Raw genomic sequence first — 26,947 nt, forward strand, 5'->3', positions numbered from 1 at the left:
GCCACCTCTTCTCCTTGCCAGGTTCCATAACACAGTTGTTCCAGGATTAGGGACACCCAGTGTATGGCAGTTCAGGTGTATAAGGATTGGAAATAGTTACAGATAAAAATATTTATATAAAACACCATGCAGAGCCTACACCTATTAACGAAGTTCATTTCCTTACTAATAAGCTATCTCTTATCCAATAGTCAGTCCATACAGCACTTGTCCAGTACAGAGAGCTGAAATACACTTCTCCGGGCGAGACTATCAGAGCATCACCTCTGTAATGGATACGACCTTATGCTCTTTTCTCCTTTTATTCAGTTACAGACCTTTTGTCTCTCATCAATAACCAAGATGTTTCATTAACTTTAGTTTGCCCAGATGGTCCACCTAGTCAAGGTCTTTTTTCCCAGGGCTCTGTTGTGCTTTGTAAAGGCTCACACCCACAACTCAAGTAGCCTATGAAATGTAGCTAGACTGCATCCAACAATGTCAATTGTTTTCATTTTGGATTGAGTTGGCTCTGAGAACATCTTGCCCCAACTGACCAGTTTCACTTCAACAGCTTTGGAACATAAAATATTTTCCATACATATATCCCACAATAAACATGACAACCAACGGGTTCTTAGATTTTGGCAGAAAACCACACACAGCCCCTTTCAATGAAATACCATGAAAATAGTGATCACAGGGGAAATGCCTGTCTAGGCAAGTTCCTGAATATGGACTTATAATTATGTACCCACCAGAGGTCTGTTGCCAACATTATGTCACACACAGCAGTATTGTAGACATCGTAAAACAAGGTTTTCCCCAATGTTTCTACAGCTACTGATGGTTATCTCCCAATGCCAAATACTTTCAGTCACTGTGCCAACTGAATGATACCAGATTTCCTACTCTTGTCTCCAAATGGAATGTCTGAAGAAGTCAAGTCTTTCCTTTGTTCACTTCTCAGAAATTCCTTATTTGTTATATTAGGAAATGTAACTGTGCCAGGTAAATAAGGAACAAGTTCAGCTACTTAAGTAGTGGCTTTGATATAGTTTCACTCTGCCTTCTTACAATCCAGTAAATCCATAGTACTAACATAGCTAACAGCCCTAATTCTTCAAACCTCAAAACTGTTTCCAGATATGAATTTAAGCTGCGAGAGAAGGCTGGCAATACATGCTTAAGCAATCGTCTTAACACTTCAAAAGATGTTAAATGTCTGAATCCATAGATTAAAGATAATAATCATTTACCAAGTATAAAATATCAGGTACAGAAGAAAATTTGGAACATCTCAAAATGATGCTAAGTGCAACAAAAGCAAAAAAGTAGAGTAAATGGATAAAATACAACTTTTTTTAATAAGCAAAGAGTTTGGAAGAAAAGTGACAAAATAGTTTTTTCAAGGATAGCTGAAAGTTTGTGTGAGAATGGGGGTGTTAAAAAGCATTTTCATAGTGGATGTGGTGCAATGGAGTGATGAAAAGTTTACAGTTTTGTTAAATGATTGAAGAGAATTGATTCCACCCACCTACTAACATATAAAAATGGAAACAACAAACAGAATTACCTAAGGCAGAGAGGTACAACAAGAATGAGATGAAATGAAAAGAAAATTTAGTCTGTCAAAGCCAACACTTCGAAAAATCTGACCTCAAACTGTTAAATAACCACTTCCATGAAGTGGCAGAAGACTCCCATCATTTTAAACATTTTAAACAAGACCAGACAAAGCATTTAGAAGCAAATGTTCATGTCAAAACACAGGCAGAGCAGCTGAGCTCTTTGTTAAGTAGTTCCATGCAGGCTGGGGAAGGGAAGAATCCTCCCCATGTGAAGAGTGGCAGAGCAGCAGCAACATGGCTCAACAGTTGCTAGTGTGGGTCAGTGTTTCAGAAGGAAGGAATGACTGATGGATCCATAAAGTCACATGTTCTGATGTCACTCCCTGTCTTCCCCTATAGGGTGGTGTGAAAACAGTCTGGCTGTGAAGAGACCTATGATCCAGAGCATAAAGGGAGTACCCAATCATTGCAATGCCTCGCAGCATTCTGCCCTTGAACTCCCCTTTATTGGCCTCATTCAAGTGCCACTACCAGCATGGACAGGCATACCTGTGGTGTGGAGGTGGTAGTGGGATTCATTGCTAATGGAATATCACACCTAGGAAGAACATACTTAAGTTTTTATTAAACTATATTCTTGAGGAATGCCTATCAAGTGTACTACCTTTTAAAAAATCTAAAAATCAGAACATAAAGAGGAAGACATGCCAGAAACTTATGTTCCGGGGTTTACGAAAATATGGAAGCAAAAGACACAACCAGAACAAAGCTTAGGTGGCTAAAGTGATAATCATTTTAGGAAAGATCTTAATCACATTACACATAGATGATGTAGAAAAAAGTCCACAACATTTGCTTTCAGTATAAAATTCAAGACAAAGCAAAGGCAGACAGCAATAGAGCTTATAACAATTTGAAGGCCGTAGTGGGCTGTAAAATAAAAGAAATAAAACATTATTTTTTTTACTTTCTGGGAGCTTCAAGACATTAAGATGGCTCTTTCATCAGGTAATCCTAGCAACCAAAATTTGAAAAAAAGCTCTACTTTAAAGGACTGCATCCTATAATTATTTTTTCCCCAAAGGTGTCAATACCTGTTTAATCACATAGCTCTCAGAGCTACATCTAATGAGACAAAGATCATTATTCTTTCTATATAGAAAGAGAATAATCTGTGTCTTTCATGTACAGTAGTTACAACTGTGGATCAGCAACTTCCATCTTTCCTGGAAGCTAACAGCCAAGACATTAATTAGTTGATGGCAGCCTCACCAGAAAAAAAATCACAAGAGAACTCAAGCTCTGGCTAAAGAAGTACTAATGTATTTAGTGGGTAAAAAGGCTTGAAAACAGAACTAGGGGTATGGAACTTGATTGAGACACAGATGGAGATGAAAGGTCACAGTCCTCAAGATGTAAATAAATCCACATTCAATGTAGGTGAGAAATATGGGCCACATCTGAAGTATTCAGCCCACTCCTGGAAAAAGTGGCAGGCTTTCCTACATAACAGAACAGGAGTTAGGACAAGCAGAGAGTATCTCATGGTAAGCATAACAGATATCCTTCAAAAAATGTACTTAGCACTTTTTCTCTATTTTTAGTCTTGCAAATAAGAAGATCTAACTGCTTCAGTTTTAAGAAAAGAAGCATTTAAAGTGCTTCACTGTCCCACCTGGAACTTTAATTTATGCAAATAATTTTATGCAAAGTTTAGATTATCATGATGTCACTGTCCAAACCACATTTCTCAAGACCACTGCATTTTTTGTTGTATGGTTCTCTCTCTAACAGATCACCACACAATGCCAGGCACGCCAGCAAACATACAATGACACCAGAAGGCAGCACTCCTCTTTACCTTCTGCTGAATATTCTGCTACCTCCAAGGCAGGAACTCCATACACGAAGCCCTTCTGGAATCTACGAACACAGCAGAAGTAAAAGGCAGAGAAGTTTATGTAGATTTAAAGGTTACACTTCTCAAAAACACAACAATGCCAAATTCCTATATGCTATGCTTAGTTTATTACTACTTTGTACTAACTACTTAATGCCACACTCTATTATACATTTGTCAATGTATTACGTTTACATAAATAAGTGTTCAAACCAAAGCCTTTGCTAGGATTCAGCATCCAAAAAAGGGAGTCTACATTTTATTTTTAAAAAATAAAAAGGGAATAGGTTCTTCATTCAGTCTACCAAAATTATTGTATTGGAAGTAGCATTTTTACATAAACTGCACACAGACAGTAATTTTTTAAAATTGTATATTTAATCAGAGGAGCCAATCTAAACTACATGACAAACGACTAGACAGATCAGATTTTTTTTAATGAAAAAGTAGCCTACCTGCATAAAGATTACACTAAAATAAGATGATTCAGGAAAACTACAGGACAGTAAACTAGACAGAAATTATAAACAAGTTTTTCTTACAAGACACTATTAGAAATATAACTATAACCTGATTTTGCCTTCCATTTGGTAAATATATTCAGCTGCATTTTTAGAACAGACACTACAAGCATAACTGCAAGTTTGTCTGTCTGCCCACCAAGATCTATGAACGCATACAGATGTTTAAAATTCAAAGAATACATCAGAGTCGGTATTTACGGCTGCAAAATCCATGCTTTAAAATGCTATATTGATATGTTCTTCTATTTTTCACTTCTAGAGAACTTGCCAAAAGACCTGAAAAAGTGTATTGCAAAAGCTAAGCAAGTCTCAGACCACCCATAACAAACAAGCATTTATCCATATTTTACATAGGGAAAAACAAAAGAAGTTAAGTGATTTAACCAAGTCAAGTCAACAGTAGGGATGTAATAGTGTAGTTGGTTAACCAATAAGCAAAAGCTTATAGGTTAATGCTATATACTACACAAATTTCCCTCCCCCACCAGTAAATATTTTAGCAGGCTGGCCAGCAGCACAGCTCAGTCCTGTCTCATGCCAGATCCAGGACCTACCCCCACTGTGGCTTTGCATTCGAAGTGTATTAGGAGCCAGGCGGGCAGGCCGCCTGGCACAGTTCCGGCTCACGCTGTGTCCAGGAGCTCAGCCCTGCCCCCAGACAGAGGCTGCTGCCACCCCACACTGCTGCCTCTGTATCAGAGCAACAGGCAACCAGTCTAAGGGAGCTGGTTTTTAAACTGGCTCCCTTCGTGGTCCAGCTCCCACCTGGCACCCCACGCTGCTGCCTCTGATACAAAGACAGCAGCGCAGAGTAGCAGGGCCTCCTTGGGAGTGGGGCTGGAGCACACTGGCTGCCAGCCTGGTCCCTGGGGACTATAGAATAGTTAACCAATAAGAATTAATCGGGTTAATCAACTATTCAATAAATCGAAATTTAATATCCCTAGTCAAGAGTGAATTTGTGTGTTTCTGATGAATATTCCAGATTTAATAAAGCCTATTCTTAAACCAGACCATAACCTGAGCCATCAGGCCAGGATGGAGACGAGGACTTCTACACAGCAGGGCTAAAGGCGTATTAAGCTACACAAATCAGCTATGTCAGTTAAGTCAAAATAGCTTAATTTGGCTTTTGGCACAGTCTACACAGCAGGAAGTCAAAGGAAGAACACTCTTCTTTTGACTTCCTTTGACTTCCCTTACTCCTTGTGAAATGATGGTTACCATGAGTCAGAGTAAGAAATCCTCCAGCTCGACATTATTTCAAAATAAAGGCTTGTAGTGAAGATGCATACTTGTTATTTCAGAATAATTTCAGTTATTCCAAAATAACGCTGCTGTGTAGACATATCCTAAGAGAAGGTCTTCATGGGCATTACGCAAAATGAACCTGGCAGGCAATGCAGGAGACATTCATGAATCAAGTCTTTTATGTTCCAGCACCATTTGTAGTAAGTTAGCCTAGTTTTCTTCCTTCTCTCCAGTAATTTTTAAATTAAGAGAATCAGACATAAGTCCTAATTTATTTTAAGGCCTCACACTACTACATAATCAGCAACCCCAGCAATTTTCTTTTTTAGTGTTTCTACTTAATAATTAGAAAGAGCTTATTAACTGTAATTCTTCTAACCCTACTGTAGGACACAACAGAAAAATTTCTTCTTTAGTGCTTCACTCTCCTTTCCATCCAGACACTGCCTCTGCTATAACCAACGCTCTTGATATAGATTCATAGAGATTTCACCAAGCTAAAGAATTGTCACCACTGCTAAAGTTAAGCAGATTCCACAGTACCAGTAGTGACTAGGAACTATAACATGTGCAGGTAATTTTCTTCCAAGGCTATAGATACTAAGGCCTTGTCTACATTAAACGCCTCCATCGAGCTACCTTATGCAACTTCAGCTACTCAAATAGGCTGAAGTCAGCATATTTACCGTGTCTTCAATGTGGTAAAGTTGGCAGCGGCTGCTCTCCTGTTGACTCCAGCTACTCTGCTCATCCTGTAGTAGTACCAAAGTGAACAGGAAAGTGCTTGGAGATCGATTTATCACATTTAAGTGGATGCGATAAATTGACCATCGGAGGACAGATTGCTACAGCATCAATCCACCATGTAGTAAAGATAAGCCCAAAGTCTGACTGTCTACTTATAATATAAAAGCTAACGTTCCTGTCACAGCTCCCTCATGCTTTAATAAAACTGGCTTTGAATATGAATATGCGTAACTCGAAGAAGCTTTATGTAAAACAAGTCACGTCACATATTGATTTAACAGTTACAATCTGCTGAATCTGTATATCTTATTTTTGTTCATGTATCATTCTTGTATGCAAGTTAGAAATATGAAATATAAATCTGTTTATAGTTCTAAAGGTGATAATGAGGGCCATTAGTGATACTTTAGGTACTTTAATGACTCAGTACTCAAACCAACAGCCTGTGGATGGTCAAGTTTGTCCTGCAAGCCCAAACTGTGGTTGGTCCTAAAAATACACATGATCAGGCCAGCTGGTTCCAGAATGCATCTTGAACCTAGTATTCTTCCATGGGATGGCGGATGTCAAACAGAATTACTGCTCTGGAGAAAAGTCTATTTAAGCAATGAGAAGCCATCAGTTGTTTGTCTTTAGCTGACCTTTGAAGCTGCCAAGCATACCCTAGGAGGATAGAAAGAACTTTGAAGAAGCCATAGACCCAAAGTAAGAATAAAAATCAATTCTGACTTGAAGTTCTTTATCCTAAACAGCTGTTCCTATCACGGATAAGAATTTGCAGGTAACATGTTTCTTAGTGGATTAAAACTAGCTAAGCATTTTTTGTTCATTTTAATTTACCAACCTACTTTGATCTGACTTTTCACTCGCAACCACTTAAAATCCTACTTAATAAACAAAAGTGTATTTTATTAACAAGCATAGTGTAAATAACTGTTACTTGGGGAGGGGAGGCAAGCAAAAGCAACCACTGTGCATACCTCTCTTTCATGGATAAAGGGGGCTGACCTTATAAGCTTTCTCTGTGTAAAACTTTTACACAGGATAAAATAGATTTATTTGGGGTTTCAGTATCTTTTGGGGATTGGTTTCCTGGATGCTGAACCCTGACAGCTGAGGTGAACTGGTTCAGTGTGTGTTGCTCTGCAAGGGGACAGTGACCCTAACACTGTGCCTTGGCTGGGGAAGACCAGAGGATCTGGCCCATCAGGACAGAGTAATGGGGAGCCAGAAGGCGGGTATCAGTGGCATGATCACCACACCAAGGGACAACCCTAACGGGACTTCTATGATTCACTCTTCACTTCTGTGATTCTTCTTTCTTCACAAATCTGAAATGATTAACTGGTTAAAAAAAAACAACTACTAACCTGTTCTGTAACTGTTGCTTTCAAAATGAATTACAGAAATCTATTCCATTCCAAATGTGTGCATGCCAACTGAGAATCAGAATTGTTTCCCTTAAGTGGTACCCATCAGAGTGGAGCATATGCCCTCCACTTCCTCATGCTGCTGCACAATGGTGTAAAGAGTGGTGCCACCTCAGACCCTCCTTCTCAGTTCCTACTTACTGAACAGACTCTGCAAGATGGGAAGCTGGGTCACTGAATAGACATGTGTAATACATCTAAAAAACCAGTTACAAAACAGGTTAGTAAGCATTTTTCCTTCAGTTGATTGCACATATCCATTCCACTTCAGGTGACTCACAAGTAGTTAAAATCAGAGAGACTACAATAACAAGTACTGGAGAACTACTCATCTAAATACGCCATCATATCCAGAATGCTGAGATACAGTGTAATGATGAGTAATAAAAGTATGCACCAATGACTTTTAATTGCAGCTCTACAAAATGTCTGCTATAAAGTTGCACAAAAAAAGTTGCACAAGTTGCTTGAGCTACTACACTGCTTGGAGAGGGTATTTTGGCAATGTCATATCTCAGACATGTGCAGGACAAAATCCAGGATGCAATCCTCTGCATTGAGATTAAAAAGGCATCATGCCCACAACTGAGGCCAGGTCTACAATAGAACTGGAAGGTCGGTTTAAGGTATGCAACTCCAGTTATGTAGAATACATAGCTAGAGTCTGCTTACCTTAAGCCAAGCTTGACACCATCCCCATTGCTTCCCTTACTTCTTGTGACTGCGAGGAGTACAAACACAAGCCAGAGCTGCCCTCACTGTTAGATTTATGGGTCTATACTAGACCTGTTTGATTTAACAGCAGAACGTCAATGTATGGTGGGGTGAGCAAAGATGTGCCCTCAAACAAAAAGCTGGGATGATTATCTATTCATGTCCAAGTAAAAAGCCATTGCTCTTCTACATTTAAGGTATGGAGCCTCCCCTCATTCTGAGGGGAATGAGATTTAAGGAAAAAGTCATTAAGTATACGGATTGATTGAGAGCAGAACTCCAATACTACTAAAGTCAGGAATTTCAGATGCTGAGGTAAACATACCTCATCCATATTATACTAGATAGATTAGACAGATTAGATAGATAGATAAAAGAGGGTAGGCTACCAATGCTCATACTCTGCCACTCTTCTGGGGGGGAATACTAAGCAAGAATACTTCTTTCAGAGAAAGTTACAGTAAAAAGCTTGCAGCTATCCATTCAAAGGACTGAGCCATCAAAACTTGTTGCAACAGATTCAAGTGCCAAGGAGGAATGGGTTGCATCATATGGAGAGAACCCTTGTCCAAATGCTTTAAGAATCTGACTGACAAGCTATGTCTACCCTGGCCCCTTCTCCGGAAGAGGCATGCTAATTTAGAACTTTGGAATAGGGAAATCCACGGGGGATTTAAATATCCCCGCGGGATTTAAATAAACATGGCCGCCGTTTTTTTTCCGGCTTGGGGAAAAGCCGGAAAAGAGTGTCTAGACTGGCGCGATCCTCCGGAATAAAGCCCTTTTCCGGAGGATCTCTTATTCCTACTTGAAAGGAGGTAATGTCAAAAGAGCCCTATTAGAGAGGCAGCAGACTGGAGAGCCAACACTGGCAAGGCCAAGCTGGTTGTATGAAAATAATACAAGCAAGATGTAAACCAAGCTTGAACACTCCCATGGGAAGGAGCAAGATGGAAAGATAGGCATACACTAAATCATTTTTCATAGAAAGTATGAAAGCATCAATCAGAAATCCCTAACTGAGAGCTGTTCTGGAACAACCTGATTGTTTTCTTTGATAGGATAACAAGCCTTGCAGATGAAGTGGTAGTTGAGGTATACCTACACTTTAGTAAAGCATTTAATAGAGTCTTGCACTCCCTCCTCCCTTGTAACATCCTCTAGAGGAGCTCAGATCTTTCAAGGAATGCCATTCCAATGCTCACCATAGAAGAAGGATAGTGTGACAACTTTCCACAATATCCAGAGAAACAATCACCCAAGGTATAATTGCTTGATGCTCAGGCCAAGCAGGACGTTTCAAAAAGGTAGATTCAGGGCAGCCTCTTTAAGGAAGGGAAGGTTACTCACCTGTGCGGTAACTGGAGTTTTTCGACATGGTTGTCCCCGTGGATGCTACACCTTTAGGTGATTACGAAGCAGGATTCGTAGAAGAAGAAGAAGAAGATGGGAGCATTGGCAGGTGAAAGTCTGTGACCAAAAGTACTGTTGCATCTGCAAATGTCACACTCAATGCCGCTTGCAGACAAGGTTTATTCCGTGCTGTGGCTTGTACAGAAGGCGTTTTAGCTGGTACCAACAAGGAGATTTTGTGTTTCGCTTCTGTCAGCACCTTAGCTGAGGTGTGGTCTTTGTGCTTGGAGTTGCAGTTCCTCTCATTGCCGGCCCTGCTTATACGCTGCTTGTCTGACTCCTTTTGTGCTGGGGGTGGAGGTGCAGCGTTATGGAGAGGATGCTTCCACAGGGAGAGTCAGTCTCTGAAGAAAAACTGGACCTCTTCTTTGGGTAAGTATTATCCCAGTCCTTTGGGATCAACCCAATAGGAGCTGCTCTCCCCACCCCATTCCAGGTTATTTCTGTCTGGAAGGGGTAGATTGCTCGGGGTCAGAAGCCAACCAAGCCTTTTTCTCCAGCTGCAGCATTTTTAGTTATAATTCTCTTGATTTTCTGGAATGCACTGTCAGTTTCTGACAATGAGGACAGTGTTCTATGGGGGTGCTCTTCCCCCAGACAGCAGTTACACTGTTCATATCCATCTGAGACTAAAATGGATAGCCTGCAGCCCATACACATTTTCAATCCGGATGAATAGGGCATGTCCCAGACACCAACCCAGTTTGCGCAGAACTGCTATGTCCACTTAAATGCTTGTCTACAAAGGCTAGTTATGGTAGGGCTTATCTATAGAAAACGGAAAGGATTTCTGAGATAATAAGTATCTAAAAAAACCCAACCTGAGTAAATATATAACTTGTCAATGATGTAAAAGGGCAACTGCTGAGCTATGACCAAAGCCAGTGGCGGTTGAGAAGGAACAGAAGAGGCTACGGGTTGCACATGCGCAGTAGACTCTTCAGATTAAATGCCGGCACTTCATGCATGGGGCTGGCCACAGACACTGCGGTTACAAATCTCCGATCAGAGATGCAGTGGCACTGATGCAACTAAAGGTGGAGCACCCACGGGGACAGTCCTTGAAGAAGTAATGTAGTATCACTTTTCTATTATTTTTCTCTGCCATCTGAAGTTCCTGCAGATGTGGCAACGGTCTTGGAAGTGACCATCACCACAGTACTTTATGTACCTGGAATGAAGATCACTCACCAGACTTTTTGCAGATGGCACAATACTTAAAAGCCTGGAAACCAAGGCATATCCCAGTATGGTCAACAGTCTCCTTTGTATAGCAGGAATCTGACAGTCAACATTGTAATAAAAATAAAAACGAAAAGCTACTCTAACCAGTATTATTAACTATTTACAGAAGGACAATCAATCTTCTGGAGTCACAGAAAACTCATAATATCAAAGTTGATCAACTCCCACTACTGATCCTAGGCAATAAAAAGCAACTGAGAAGGACGGAGAGTAGATCTGCCCTTTACATAGAATCATAGGCCTCAGGAGGTCATCAAGTCCAGCCCCCTACTCAAAACAGGACCAACCCCAACTAAATCACCCCAGCCAGGACTCTGGCAAGCCAAAATATAAAAACCTTTAGGGATGGAGATTCTACCACCTCCCTAGGTAACCCATTCCAGTATTTCACTACCCTCCTAGGGAAACAGTTTTTCCTAATATCCAACCTAGACCTCGCCCACTGTAACTTGAGACCATGGCTTCTTGTTCTGCCCTCCAGCCCTACTGAGAACAGCTTTTCTTCATCCTCTTTGAAATCTCCCGTCAGGAAGCTGAAGGCTGCTATCAAATTCCCCCTCACTCTTCTCTTCTGAATACTAAACAAGCCCAAATCCCTTAGCCTCTCCTCATAGGTCAAGTGCTGCAGCCCTCAAATCATTTTGGTTGCCCTCTGCTGGACCCTCTCCAATGCTTCCACATCCTTTCTGTAGTGGGGGGACCTAGAATTGGATGCAATAATCCAGATGTGGCCTCACTAGTGCGGAATAAAGAGAAATAATCACTTCTCTAGATCTGCTGGCAGTGCTCCTCCTCATGTACCCTAATATGCCATTAGAGTTCGTGGCTACAAGGGCTCACTGTAGACTCATATCCAGCTTCTCTTCCACTGCAATCCCCAGGTCCTTTTCTGCTGAACTGCTACCTAGCCAGTCAGTCCCCAGCCTGTAACAATGCTTTGAATTCTTCTGTCCCAAGCACAGGACTCTGCACTTGTCTTTGTTGAACCTCATCAGATTTCTTTTGGCCCAATCCTCTAATCTTTTCAGGTTACTCTAACCCCTATCCCTGCCCTCCAAGGTATCTACCTCTTCCCCTAGCTTAGTGTCATCTGCAAACTTGCTGAGGGTGCAATCCATCCCCTCATCCAGGTCATTAATGAAGATGTTTAATAAAACCAGCCCTAGAACCAATCCTTGGGGCACTCCACTTGAAACCGACCATCAACCGGACATCGAGCCATTGATCTCTACCCATTGGGCCTGACAATCTAGCCAGCTTTCTAACCATCTTACAATCCATTTATCCAATCCACATTTCCTTAACTTTCTGGCAAGAATATTGTGGAAGACTGTACATCATTACAAAGCAGCATGAAGTGGGAAAGGGTGCGTGCACCACACAAGTAGATACCATTAATGGAAAAGTCTCTGATTCTAATGCATTAAGAGCATACACACCAGAGGTAGAATTGACATGTGCAATTACTCAAAGAAGAACAAAGATTCTAAAAGCTTTCCTTTTTGGAGAAGCAAATAGCACAAGAGAAAGAATTATCCAAAGACAAGGTGAAGGAGAAAAGGAAAATATTATTGCTACATCATATATACTAGGCACTGATTTATACTCAAATGATGTTAAAAAGAAGGCTATCATTAAGTACTCCACTACACAGGAATGCAGGGGCAAGATTAGAAAGGCAAAGGCACAAAATGAGCTCAAACTAGCCACGGGAATAAAGGGAAACAAGAAGACTTTTTATAAATACATTAAAAGCAAGAGGAAGACCAAGGACAGGGTAGGCCCACTGGTCAGTGAGGAGGGAGAAACAGTAACAGGAAACTTGGAAATGGCAGAGATGCTCAATGACTTCTTTGTTTCAGTCTTCACCGAGAAGTCTGAAGGAATGCCTAACATAGTGAATGCTAGTGGGAATGGGGTAGGTTTAGAAGATAAAATAAAAAAAGAAGTTAAAAATCACCTAGAAAAGTTAGATGCCCGCAAGTCACCAGGGCCTGATGAAATGCATCCTAGAATACTCAAGGAGCTAATAGTGGAGGTATCTGAGCCTCTAGCTATCATCTTTGGAAAATCATGGGAGACAGGAGAGATTCCAGAAGACTGGAAAAAGGCAAATATAGTGCCCATTTATAAAAAGGGAAATAAGAACAACACAGGAAACTACAGACCAGTTAGTTTAACTTCTGTGCCAGGAAGATAATGGAGAAAGTAATTAAGGAAATCATCTGTAATCACTTGGAAGGTGGGAAGGTGATAGGGAACAGCCAGCATGGATTTGTAAAGAACAAATCATGTCAAACCAAACTGATAGCTTTCTTTGATAGGATAACGAGTCTTGTGGATAAGGGAGAAGCAGTGGATACGGTATACCTAGACTTTAGTAAGGCCTTTGATACGGTCTTACATGATATACTTACCAATAAGCTAGGAAATACAACTTAGATGGGGCTACTATAAGGTGGGTGCATAACTGGCTGGATAACAGTACTCAGAGAGTAGTTATTAATGGTTCACAATCCTGCTGGAAAGGTATAACAACTGGGGTTCTGCAGGGGTCTGTTTTGGGACTGGCTCTGTTCAATATCTTCATCAACGATTTAGATATTGGCATAGAAAGTACGCTTATTAAGTTTGCAGATGATTCCAAGCTGGCCACATTTGTGGCACTAGCAGCACCTTTCTGAGTGGTGTATTCCAAGCACCTATCCCACCAAGCACCTATCCCACCAAGCACCTCTTCTTCTGCCACAGAGGTCTGTGGGCAGACAGAGGGCATCCTGGGACCAGTCTCAAAACCCCGTGGTGCATCACTTCGCATCCCAGCAACCCCTCTACTTCCATCCACATCTGGTGCCATCTTTCAATGGCTTCTGTGTTAAGCGCTCCGCCTCCTCACTGTGTGGGAATGGATTCCCAATTGTTGATGAAAATGCTGATAGGTCTCACTAGGATGGCACGCTTAGCAGTCGATTTATTCCTGAAGCTGCGAAGTGATGAGGAGGAGTCTAAACAGGGCTCATATAACACAAGAGTTTTTGTGGCATTCACAGAAGTGCACATATTGATCACACTGTGGAAGCTGGCTACCCCAGACAGCTTTCATTCAGTCACCAATCATCTCGGAGTGGGAAAGTTCACCATTGGACTCCTGCTGATGGAAGTGTACAGGGCCATCAATCAGTGTTCCCTCTAAGATTTTCCATCCCGGAGAGAAGCGAGTTTGGTCTTCTGCACCAATATTGAGGTCATCTGAGCTTGTTCGGATGTGTGCCACAAAGATTCATATTTAAACATGAGTCATATTACTTCTGTAAAAATAACTTTGTAATAAATGTAATTGGGGTGAAAGTTGTGTTTCATACTGAATAGAAACTAGCTCTCTGAGTCCATGAACATATTTTCCTTAATATGGACGTTTTCATTAAAGTTCATTTGAAGAATACTGCTGTTAAATTTCCTCAACTGTAAAATGTTCCAAAACAAAGAAAATAACTTAGTCCAAGCCCCATACGTATCACAAAATGCAAGATTCAGTTTCCTCTCCTCCATAGAGGTCTTACTTTAATTCCTGCCACTATCAAAATGTTTACAGGGGATCTACAATGTGGTCTAGAAATTTGTCTTTAAAATAGTGCTTTTCATTTTACATAATACAGATACATAAAACAAATATAAAAGCATCCCCCCATGGTGATCAAAAAACTCTTCAGATACAACATAAGAAAAGGGGCAACATGATTTTAATGTTGTACTATACAAAAGACATTTGCAAAAGGCTAAAGTGTATCAATTAGTCACTGGACTGCTGTAGCAGTAGTGCATAGCAATACTACACCACAGGGAAATCCTGAAGGGCCCAGTATATAAGGCAACAATGTAAATTGCATGTGGCATACCCTAATCTTCTTGCTTGAGGTTGGCTTGTTTTGCAAGGTATTGTAAGACCATAGTTCACCTCTTCAAAATGATCTTTGAAGTAGAGTTTGAGGAAAATTGTTTTTTATTTGTTTCAACATAGTAGAAAAATTCTGAACTAGAAAAAAAAACTGTTTATAGAAGTCTTAGAATCATTGACAAGAGCCACATCATCCATCTACGTGGGTTTTTTTTACTCTCATCTGTTCAAACACTTCTCATATTGAGGTCAGACTGCATGGTAAATAGATAGTCAATGGGACCTGGGTGTGGGCCACCCCTTTTCCTCCAGTGTCTCTCATGGGAATACTCCATTGACTCAAGTGGTGAGAGAAAATATTGTATAATAAGCAATTAAGTTAAAGAGCCTTTGGTCAAAAACAAACCTATAACATATACTTTGGACAAAAACAAGCCAGTAAAATATATCTAGAAGAGAGCCCTATTCCAACCATCACTTGAAAGCTTTTTAAGCACAATAAGGTGCTATCCATGCACCATGGCCCGAGCCCCGGCTCAGGCCAGGACCACTGGAGCAGCCACCGTCCACCACGCAGCTCTGCTCTGGCCCTGGGGAAGTTAGGGCCAGAGCCACATGGTGGCTGCCCTGCTGCTTTTGGGTCAACACAGCCGCACGCTACACGGCCCCACTATGGAGCAGCTGAGTAGCCACTGTGCAGCTCTGCTGATGAAGTGGGCAGGCCTCAAATTCTTGGTGCACGCTTGGGAACACTATCATCAATCGCATGCTGTTATGAAAGACCATGACTCTGGGCAACATGCATGAAATTGTGGATGGCTTTACACAAATGAGCTTCCCAAACTGAGAAGAGGAGATAAATGGCATGACATTCCAATTCTGGCACCTGACCGCCTAGCCTCCAAGTACACTAACCACAAGGAGCATTTCTCCATGGTTCTGAAAATGCTTGTGAATCATTTCACAGGCATTAACGCTGGCTGGTCTGGAAAAATGCATGACACATGCATCTTTTGGAACACTGGCCTGTTCAGGAAGGTGAAATCAGGGACTTTCTTCTCAGACCAGAAGATCACTGTGGGGGAAATAGAAATGCCCATCGTGATCCTTGGAGACCTTGCCTACCCCTTAATGCCATAGATCATGAAACCATACATGAGGAGTCTTGAACACAGCCAGGAGCCATTCAACACCAGTCTGAGCAGGTACAAAATGACTGTGTAATGTGCCTGTAGGTGTTTCAAGGCCCGCTGGCGATATGTGCATAGGAAGCTGGACTTAGCCAATGATAACATCCCTCTAGTGATCGCTGCATGTTGCACACTCCATAATATTTAGGAAGGAAAGGTGAAACATTTACTCAGGGCTGGACCACTGAGGCACAGTGCCTCAAGGCTGAGATTGAACAGTCTGAGACCAGGGACATTAAAGCATTGGACCGTAATCATCCCATGCTTTGAGTCAGCAATTTGATGTTTAAAGTCAGTAAAATGTGTTGCTATGCATGGGAGTACAGTGGCTGAGTTGCTAGTGGGATACTGTCATTGGTTCATGAGCTGGACTTAGCGCTACAGTGACTGTAGCCTTGCAGAAGTACGCTTTCTTGCTTGCTTGCTTTCATGTAATGGAATAAAAATTTCTTTGAAACACATGAATTTAATTTATTAAACACAAAGGGCTCGTCTACACTGGCCCCTTTTCCGAAAGGGGCATGCTAATTTCACAGGTCGTAATAGGGAAATCCGCGGGGGATTTAAATATCCCCCGCGGCATTTAAATAAAAATGTCCGCCGTTTTTTCCGGCTTTTGGAAAAGCCGGAAAAGAGCGTCTACACTGGCCCCGATCCTCCAGAAAAAAGCCCTTTTCCGGAGGATCTCTTATTCCTACTTTGAGGATCGGGGCCAGTGTAGACGCTCTTTTCCGGCTTTTCTAAAAGCCGGAAAAAAGCGGCGGACATTTTTATTTAAATGCCGCGGGGGATATTTAAATCCCCCACGGATTTCCCTATTACGACCTGTGAAATTAGCATGCCCCTTTCGGAAAAGGGGCCAGTGTAGACGTAGCCAAAGTGAAAAAAGGGCACCAGTGAAGTATCAAACAAACATCTGCATTGTGAGAGACAGGGAGGGAAGGTCAGGAAGGCAGTAGGTGAAGCATGACCTGAGAATTTTACAGGTTTGTATATGTGCAAGGTTCATATGTACCACCGCCTTCTGATGTGCTGTGGAAGGGGGGCGGGAGCTGCAGTTCATCAGGGCTAAGCTGCACGCAGATTGGTAGAGCCCAGCAAATTCATGGATATCTGCCTTATAGCTGAAGGTATCTACTTCTGCAGATATCAGTGTGGATATTTGCAGAGCTTGTTTTTGCGGATACAGATGTGGATGCAAATTTTGTATACCCACAAGGCTCTATGCATTGGCAGCCTATGAGAGTCTGCATGGGTGGAGGCTGGGCGAGCAGGTGTGGAGCAAACTGGTTGGTACCCAGGGACAGCTCCCACTTGCAGCACTGCTCTCACGGAGCTGGCTGCCACCCCTATGCTGCTGGCTCTAATACAGAACCAGCAGTGCAGGGTGGCAGCCAGCTTCCCAGGAGTGGAATGGGATCCTGCGTACAGGGCCGGTCTTAAACCGATTCAGCCAATTCAGCTGAATCAGGCCCCACGCCGAAGGAGGCCCTACGCCCCAGCACCCGGAAGTTGCTCCCTCGGCTCAGCTCCCCCCCGCCCTTACCTGCGCACACTGCTCCTATTGTGTGTGCAGTTCGCAGGTGGGTGAGGAGACACCTGGGCGTGACGTGACGTCACGCTCGGGATTTTAAAACTGAAAAGTGCCATGCGGCCGTTGCCGCAGCGCACATTGTTCACAGTCCAGACCAGCAGAAGGTAGGGGAGCGGGAGTGGAAGGGACTTGGACGGGGTGGGAAAGAAAGGGGCTTGAATGGAGGGGGAGGAAGAGACTTGTACGGAGGGAAGGGGGAGAAACAAAGAGGCTTGTGCAGAGGGGGAGGGGCTTGTACAGAGGGTAGGGGGGAGAGAGGAAGAGGCTTGTGCGGAGGGGGAGGAGGAAGAAAGGGGAAGGTACCAAGAGACAGGGTGGAGGAGACACAAATGGTAGGGTGCCAAGTGCAGACAATGAGGGAAAGGGCAGGAGGGGAGGTGTCAGTGGGAGGGGGGACAGGGTGATGCTGGGAGAGGAGAGGAGAGGGAAAGGGCATTAGAGGCTGGAGGGGAAGGTGCTGAGAGAAGGCTTGAAAAAAGGGGTGGGCATAAGAAAGGTAGGGATGGAGCAAGTCATGTGTGAGGGCACAGAGGGGCAGGAGGGGAATGGGGCAGAGAATGGTGAGGGGATGAGCATCAGAGAAAAAGAGGGCAAAGGGGGTAGGGGCAGTGAGGGAATGGGGAGAACCAGAAGGGTGCAGGGCTAAGGGAAGGTGCAGGTGCCTGGGGATTCTGGGCGTGAAGCAGAAGGGCAGACACCTGCAGGGAAGGGACCAGCACCAGAGAGAGAGGCAGGGCAGGTGTGTAGAGGGAGGTGTTAGGAGAGGGATAACTCACATGATCAGAGTGGGGCTACTGGAGGAGTGGGCACAGGGGGGAGAGAAGGGCTGGTGGAGGGGGGCAGGTTGCAAGAGGGCTGAGCACAGTGAGAAGGGCAGGAGTCAGGACAGCAGAGGAGGGTGAGGAGTTGGTGGGCAGCAGGCACCAGGGGAGATGATGGAGCAAGGAGAGGAGACATGGCAGCAGAGAGAAAAGGTAATGGTTTATAAAATATTTATTAATAATGTGGTATGCTGCCCGCGGCCAGTTTGTTTGCACCCCATGCTGCAGTTTGGGTTTATGTGGGGATCAACATGTGGCCGGCGAGTGGGAGTCAAAACAAAAGTAGTCAGTGTAATGATCTTCTGTTGATATGTGTTTTAGTAGTTAAATTCTTGGACTATCATTGCTCATGAAAAGTGCTGTCACGTGGGTAGAAATCAGGTAAATATTGCATTTTGTTAATATCAGCAGAACTGACTTAAATGGGGTCTGGGTGTTGTGTAGTCTTGCCTTAATCTTTGTATTCATGCCTGTCAGTGTGAGAGAAGCTATTTGTATATATTTGTTTGCATATGTAACCACACTTAAGTTGAGGCCCTCAGCATGTTCTGTAAGTATCAGTGTGGCCCCTGGGTCTTCCAAAGTTGAGTTGCCCTAGCTCATCCCTGACAGGTGTCTGTCTAACTTGGTCTTAAATACCTGGTCTTAAATATCTGCAATTTAAGCCCATTGCTTCTCATCCTAACCTCAGAGGCCAAGCAGAACAATTTTTCTTCCTCCTCCTTATATACACTTTTAGATACTTGAAAGCTGCTCTCATGTCCCTTTTCAGTCTTCTCTTTTCCAAGGTAAACAAGGCCATTTCTTCAGCCTTGCCTCATATCTCATGTTCTTTAGACCTTTCATCATTTGTGTTGATCTTCTCTGGACTTTCTCCAGTTTCTCCACATTTCCTGAAATGTGGCACCTAGAACTGGACATGATACTCCAGCTGGGGCCTAATGTAGATGGCTCATTCCCTGCCTAGGGGACGTGAGACTGGGTGGGTTAATTTCCAATCCTCCTGTTTATTCTTTTCCTAAGGAGGGCACAGTAGTTCTGATGGGGCTTGGAGAACGGATGGAAGCCAGATCCAAGATCAATGAGCCCTGGGAAGTGGGCCCATTGAAAGGAGACTGGACCTGTGGATACCTTGGGGGTCAGCAGCAAGGGCCCGCTTTGGGAAGCCCCCTCTTTGGAGGTTAATGTGGCAGCACTGAGACATCACCCAGAAGCAGGCGCCATAGGCACTAACTGCAGATTCATGGGACAGCTCTCACAGATCTTGCACATGCATGAGATAATAGATCTGCAGGAGGGGGAGCAGTGACGTAGTGAAGGGGCTGGAGGGGTCAGTTGCCCCGGGGAGAAAAATAATATAAAATTTAGCTAAAAATAGATGTCACACGTTTTTAAAAGGAATACCGTATCTCCTGCCTTTTGTCTATTTTTGTCTCTTTAGGGCCCCAGTTAAAATTTTCAAAGGCACTTGAGTGACTAAAGTCATTTTTGAAAATTAGACTTGGAAATCTAAGCTCAGATTTTCAAAGATAATTAAACTTCTAAAGAGACAGTTGCCAACTCGGATCTTTAAAGATATCTATCTGATCTTTACATACCTTTGAAAATCTGGTCATACGTGTCCTAGTCTGTTCTGAACGTGAGATGTAGGAGCCCAGTCCTAATTCCTTCAGCCTTTTTTTTTTAATTTAAACATTTACATACACTAATTCCCCTCCTTTCTCTTTCATTATCCAATAAATACATGGATCAAAATTATAGGTGCTTTTTGAATATGCTGACTTGAGAGTGGAAAGATTTCATATTGTCATGTATGATTCCTGGTAACCCATCTCAAATATGAAAAACTAGGTTGATACCTGTTCATATCAGGAGCTGTTGAATTCAGTTTACCATTTGCAGTATCTCATTAGGATGTTTAGTGGAGAAGATTTTTTTTTAATTTATACTGTGGGCAAAGCATGGGCTCACAAGAATTCCTCTATTGTTTTACCATGAGTCTCAAAACATTTGGTGTTTTTCTAAAGGCCTGGAGTCAATTGATTATGAAGGAATCTCAGCTTTCATTTAAAAAAAAGTTCTCTATACTTCTGGGTTTTGCAGCTAAGGAGGAAAGCTTTAAAACATGAATCTTAAATACTCAAGAAACAAAAGGCCAATAAAAATCCAACATGTTTTATTTTTAAAATATCTTATGATTTGTAGACCATTTTCATAACTTTGAATAGGCGTTCCTTGTGATTTTTTGGGTTGGCAATACTGCTCTTTGGTGAATTTAGAGAGGTCTCTCCCTTCAGTTTCCCTTTCCACCCTCCTTTTTTGTCACAGGTCATCAAAGAATCATAGAGACAATGGAGAGTAGGGTGAGTCCATGACTATGGTTAATGACTGGTCAGAGTGACTAACTATTATCAGCCAGTGGTCTGAATGAGTTATCTACTGCCATCTGTTAATCAACTGTAGGAAAAGGCTTCATGAGCAGACCTTATTTAAATAGACAACTTACTTTGCCACAGAGATCAGTAGACACACTTGCTATGTCAAGGTGATCAATTTTGGCTCTTTTGGGTTGAAATTCACTTAAGACTTGGAGCTGGGAGAATTAAATGTTGTTATCCATATTGTATGATTAAAAGGTTAAAGATCTGAACTTAATATGACCTGCCTTAGGGTCTACCGTAACTTGAACATTAAGCAGAGGATAGTGAGTCACATCTAACAAAGTCACAAAAGATGGAAACAGGTTTTATTTCTGGTGGTGTAGAGTCTATTTGGGAGTCCTCAATTATATCTGACACTTTACATCCAGTGTTTAAAGGCAGAGTGGACTAGAATCAATTGAGAGTCCTTGTCTTGTCTCAGTGATCGCTTGAGCAAAAATCATTGATAAAATCTTGTGTAGACTGACATGGGACTCAACATGCATGCAATGTGTTGAAGGGCAGTGCAAGGAGGCAATGGTGGTGAGGTACCATATTACCTAGTGAAATCATTGGTGCTGAAATCACTAAGGACTGGAATTTGACCACAGAACTGACACTTTCTTAACAAAGACTCCATTTTTGCTATTTAAAAAGTAAATCAATGTAACAGAAACTGCAACATTCTCTGGTAACTTTTTAAAAATCAAATTTTAAACTTTATTGAAAAAATTGGATAGTTTCCAATTGAAAATATTTGACCTACACTTCAGGCAACTGATTTAATTTTGTGTAAAATTTTGCATAATAAAGGATGGCATTTTTTTGGAAAATGTTCAATTATATAGATATGATTTTGATCAGATCTACTTGATGTGATATTTGTGTGTGGTTTGGTTGGTTTTTTTTTTTGCTCAACAAAAAATCTGGGGTGGGGGGGGCCGCCAAAACTGTTCGAATTGGGCCCCGCACTTCCTAAAGCCGGCCATGCCTGCATATTACTATTAACGATAACCAGTCTAATCAGTTAACCTTTTAAACAGTTATACTTTTACATCCCTAATAGATACTCAGTTTTTAGAGCATATTCTTGTGTTGAGTTTTACTTGAAGCCATGGATGTGTAAAGTAATTATCCAAAGTTTTAAAAAATTATTAGTAGACATGATCTATCCAAAATTTCCCTTACGTATGTAGTTCTCATTCTGGATTATAATAATCCCTGCCTTCCAAAATAAATAAATTAACTTCACTTTATTAAATATAAATATTTGTATATGTAAAACTGCCAAACCTGGACCATACTATATCTCTCCATTTGGGAAAGAAGCCCCCAATTTACTGACAATATCTTTAATATGTTTCTGTAAGGAATTTCAAAAGGTATTACAATGCTTATGACTAATTATTTTCCTTGAAATTCTACTTCTCTGGGGAATGCTCAGGATTCTCAATCTGATCTCAAATCTCTAGAGAAAGACAGGTCAGGAACAACCAAAACTAAAGAGAGTTTAGAAATCCCATTTCCTTTCAATCCCCGCCCTCAACCTCACCTATACATAACATTTCAATGCACTGCAAATTGTACAACTCGTAGTGCTCTCAACTGTCAGTTCCTTTTGCTGAAAAAAGCATTCAACTATGCAGAGCTCTAAAGACAACCTCAAAAGCGCACTCCTGATTGGACCTGGACAAAGAGAGTATTTTGCAAGATTATATCTTCAAAGAAACAGAACTACAAAGCAAGTAGTTTTTCCTCCTTTAAAAATAGCATCACAAGCATCTCAGTCTGGGAGATCAGAGTAGCTCAAGAAATGCCCCAATCTAATAAGGAAAGCAATAATACACACTACATCACTCAATCAAAAATACAAACCATTCTAAACAAGCAACCAGGTTTATTTAAATAAAGGTTAAGAGGAATGTTGCTTCTCCAAATATGATGCATTAAATAGAACATCAAGGACATATGTATTCATAATTTTAAGAAGTGGAGAAATTAAACAGGGGATACTAAAAGAAACAAAGGCTACAAAGGAGTGGGAAAGTTTGACCCTCTCCTCTCTCAGGCAGGCAGTGGCAAGTCTGAGATAGCAGATCATTTTTATTTTAGGAACATATGTAGGCCCATGAGAGCCATGTACCTGGCAGCATCTGGTCATGATTAAAATACCTGAGGTTTCAAATAAAACCTTCCCTCCCTCTGATAAGGCTCATTAGCTAGCTGATTGAAATAGATAGCAAAAGAATAGGTGTCAAGAAGTATTTGGATGATCAGGGCTCAACAATTAGTGTAATCTACTTGCCCATGGCGAGTAGATTACAAGCCGGCATAGCCACACAGCGCGGTCTGCGCATGCGCAGCGTGCCGAACCATGCAGCTGGCGAGCGGGGCTCGCTGCTGCTTGGCGAGCCCTGTGGATGACCTATAGTTTAAGACCTGGATCAGCAGCCAGCAAGTCACACTTATTTTGCTCATTTATGGAATGATCCAGCTGCACTAGTGAAGACTGGCCTGGTAGAGGATAATATGAGTGACACAGGGAGAGGGGACATTTCAAAGAGCTGAGAGGGAATTCTAGGATTTCATTACACGAGGCAGTATAGAGCAAAATTGGTAGCTCCATTCAAATCAACCCTCCAGTGGTTGGATGACCATTTCAAATAATTGTGTCAGCAAACAACTGGTGCCAAATTTGTCAGGATTAAGTAATGATTGAGCCTTGAACAACATCAAAGACATCTTCATAATGATGCATTTATTTGGGAACCAAAATGTCAGTTTCAATTCAGTGGAGGAAAACAAATTATTTTCAGACCTGCAAAAGGCTCTAATATAGACAAGATCTTTGCCAGGTGGTGATGCCCTTCTTTCTCTCCAGCCAGTGCTGCTTCTCACTGTCCTATTGCTACAAAATCATTTCTCTGAAGCCACTACTGAGTTCTCTGTTGGTCTTCTTTGATAAGATAACGAGCCTTGTGGATAAGGGAGAAGCAGTGGATGTCATATACCTAGACTTTAGTAAGGCATTTGATACGGTCTCACATGATATTCTTATTGATAAACTAGGCAAATATAACTTAGATAGGGCCACGATAAGGTGGGTGCATAATTGGCTGGATAACCGTAGTCAGAGAGTTGTTGTTAACGGTTCTAAATCCTGCTGGAAAGGAATAACAAGTGGAGTTCCTCAAGGGTCTGTTTTGGGACCAGTACTGTTCAATATCTTCATCAATGATGTAGATATTGGGATAGAGAGTACGCTTATTAAGTTTGCAGATGATACCAAACTGGGTGGGGTTGCGACTTCTTTGGAGGATAGAGACATAATTCAAAATGACCTTAGCAAGTTAGAGAAATGGTCAGAGGTAAACAGGATGAGGTTTAATAAAGAGAAATGCAAAGTGCTCCACTTAGGAAGGAACAATCAGTTCCATACATACAAGATGGGAAGCGACTGTCTAGGAAGGAGCATGGCAGAAAGAGATCTAGGGGTCATAGTGGACCACAAGTTGAATATGAGTCAACAGTGTGATGCTGTTGCAAAAAAAGCAAATATGATTCTAGGTTGTATCAACAGGTGTGTTGTAAGCAAAACTCGTGAAGTCATTCTGCCGCTCTACTCTGCACTAGTTAGGCCTCAGCTGGAGTACTGTGTCCAGTTCTGGGCGCCACATTTCAAGAAAGATGTGGAGAAATTGGAAAGGGTACAGAGAAGAGCGACAAGAATGATTAAAGGTTTAGAGAACATGACCTATGAAGCCAGGCTTCATGAACTGGGCTTGTTTAGTTTGGAAAAAAGAAGATTAAGGGGGGACATGATAGCGGTTTTCAAATATCTAAAAGGGTGTCACAAGGAGGAAGGAGAAAATTTGTTCCTCTTGGTTTCTGAGGACAGGACAAGGTGTAATGGGCTTAAAGTGCAGCAGGGGAGGTTTAGATTGGACATTAGGAAAAAATTCCTAACTGTCAGGGTGGTCAAATATTGGAATAAATTGCCAAGGGAGGTGGTGGAATCTCCCTCTCTGGAGATATTTAAGAACAGGTTAGATAGACATCTGTCAGGGATGGTGTAGACGGAGCTTGGTCCTGCCTTGAGGGCGGGGGGCTGGACTCGATGACCTCTTGAGGTCCCTTCCAGTCCTATTATTCTATGATTCTATGATTCACCAGGTATCAGACCAATTCAAGAGTGGGACTTCACAGCTAAGTCTTATGGCACTAACACCAAAAATCCCAGTGCTCTGAGGAGGGCATGCTTACGCTTTTGGGATACTTTGGGGGGGAGGGTCTTGTGATCTTAAGCACTGTGACTTAAGAAAACTGGACCACACATCCCAAGAAGGCATACTAGGCAAGAACCCGTAACACCAGGAAGGTGCTCATCTTGTAATTTGGCCTCAGATGCTACTCAGACACAAGAGACATAAAGCACGGGGGAGCCTAAGATTGGTTCCTGAAGTAACCTGGAATCCGGGCACAAGGAAAAACTTTGTTGGGGCTGTAACTTTCCCTCATTTCTCTTGTAAAATAAGAGCTTTGATTTAAAGACACCACGCTAATATCTTTAGCAATGCAGTTACAGTTCTCCTGAGAGCATATTCAGTTTGGATTGCATAGCACAGCCAAGCCAACTGACCGAGTATAAAAATAATTCAATAGTCTGGTCTAAAGTTCATCTTATACCTAGTCAACAAGTCTTCATTCACTGTAATATGTCTTTTTTCAGTCTCCAATATTAGCTACAACTGTTCAATTTACATGAACTACTCATTCATGCATGTTCGCTAAATACCAACACCCAGAATAATATTTTTAACCTATTACACTAGCATTCTGGACAAAAACACTAAAATCATGTAAATGTTGCGCTTTGCAGTATTTCCATTATTCACCATTGAAGCCAAATTATTGCACACAGAAGACATAGCTGACCTGAGTTCTTTCTTCTCTACCTGTACAAGTTAAGCAAAGGGTACTATTTTAGGAAATACACTTGTATTGTTCTTTTTATGGGAAATATTTTGGACTCTAAAGTTAAGAACAAAGCACTTGAAATTAAGTAGTTCCTCAATTTTTAAGCTAACACTTTTTTTTGATAAAAGTATATCTGTATTTCAAGATAATGAGCAATAGATCAACTTTTAGAACTCAATTTTTGCTTTGCCCGTCAGACTATGCAACCTTTCAGAGCTATGTAAAAAAGGAGAATGTGAAAAAGGTAGGGAACTTAGCATGTTATAGTTAGAAATTAATTATTGATGTATGTAAATAGTGTCACACTATCATGCAGTATCAAAAGACCAATGTATGCAGTACACTATTTAAAATACTTTTATCTTCATGTCTGAATTCTCAAATAAAAACTATGTTAACATGGAGTTAGGTTAAGAATATATATTACTATTTAGAATAAAAATATTAGAAAATATGGTGCAATTATCCCAAATTATATAAATGAATCATATAACTACTTGTCCCCATAAGGAACAAAACTGATTTTTAACATTAAAACATTTTCTCCCATGGTTTTCAATGGGACAGTTAAGGTTGCTTGTGTGCAGATTTCACACCTCTGAACAATGTGGTTTTACTGATTTAAGTCTGTAGTGTAGACCTTCCCTGAAATTTTTTTGACTATTTTTAGAAACACTTTAAATTTTGCTTATGTCTCTCAACTTCCTCAATCTTTAGTTTTCAACTGGTATACTTTTCATTTTAGCACTTGGAAATATTCAAATTCACCATTCACTCCTGGAAATTTCTCACAACAACGTGACAGACGTTAAAAAAATAAAAAAGACAACGTCTTAAAACCACAAGAGTTGGGACTAGAGATGTGAATGTTTAACCCAGGGATCAGCAACCTACAGCACACGTGCCAGAAGTGGCACACAAGCTGATTTTGAACAGTAAGAAGAGCGCTTACTCCCCCCACGCAGCGGGGAACCCGTGCTGCCACTAGAGCCCTCCCCCTTCTCTGGCAGCAGGTTAGGCTTCACTGCGCCCAGCGACAATGGGAGCAGGCAGTGCTGGGGCTGAGGTGCCAACTCCTCAGGGGTCCGGATCCAGCCTGGGACTGCGCGGCCACAGCAGCTCCCTTGGCTGGGGCTGGCCCGGAACTGTTTGGCCGCAGCAGCGGTGCCTCTGGCAGCCAGGGCCAGCCCAGGACTGCATGGCCACAGATCCTCCAACAGCAAGGGCCACCACCCAGGACAGCAGGGAAGTCACCACATAGCCGTGGCCCCAGGGC

The 26,947-nt window shown here is 41.9% G+C and overlaps 1 protein-coding gene across 2 annotated transcripts in view; it reads right to left on the reverse strand.

The window, feature by feature from the left end:
• CDK19 (cyclin dependent kinase 19) overlaps positions 1-26,947 on the reverse strand; it is a 185,587-nt gene that overhangs the window by 147,495 nt on the left and 11,145 nt on the right. Inside the window, exon 2 of one of the 2 annotated variants that reach the window (XM_075923110.2) lies at positions 3,412-3,473. The exons of the other annotated variant lie outside the window; for it this stretch is intronic. Within the exon in view, the coding sequence (XP_075779225.1) occupies positions 3,412-3,473 (62 nt within the window). The remainder of the gene's footprint in view (positions 1-3,411; positions 3,474-26,947) is intronic. 2 annotated transcript variants of the gene reach the window in all.

This window comes from Pelodiscus sinensis, chromosome 3, assembly GCF_052426305.1.
Source record: "Pelodiscus sinensis isolate ZL-2025 chromosome 3, ASM5242630v1, whole genome shotgun sequence".
Classification (NCBI taxonomy): domain Eukaryota; kingdom Metazoa; phylum Chordata; order Testudines; family Trionychidae; genus Pelodiscus; species Pelodiscus sinensis.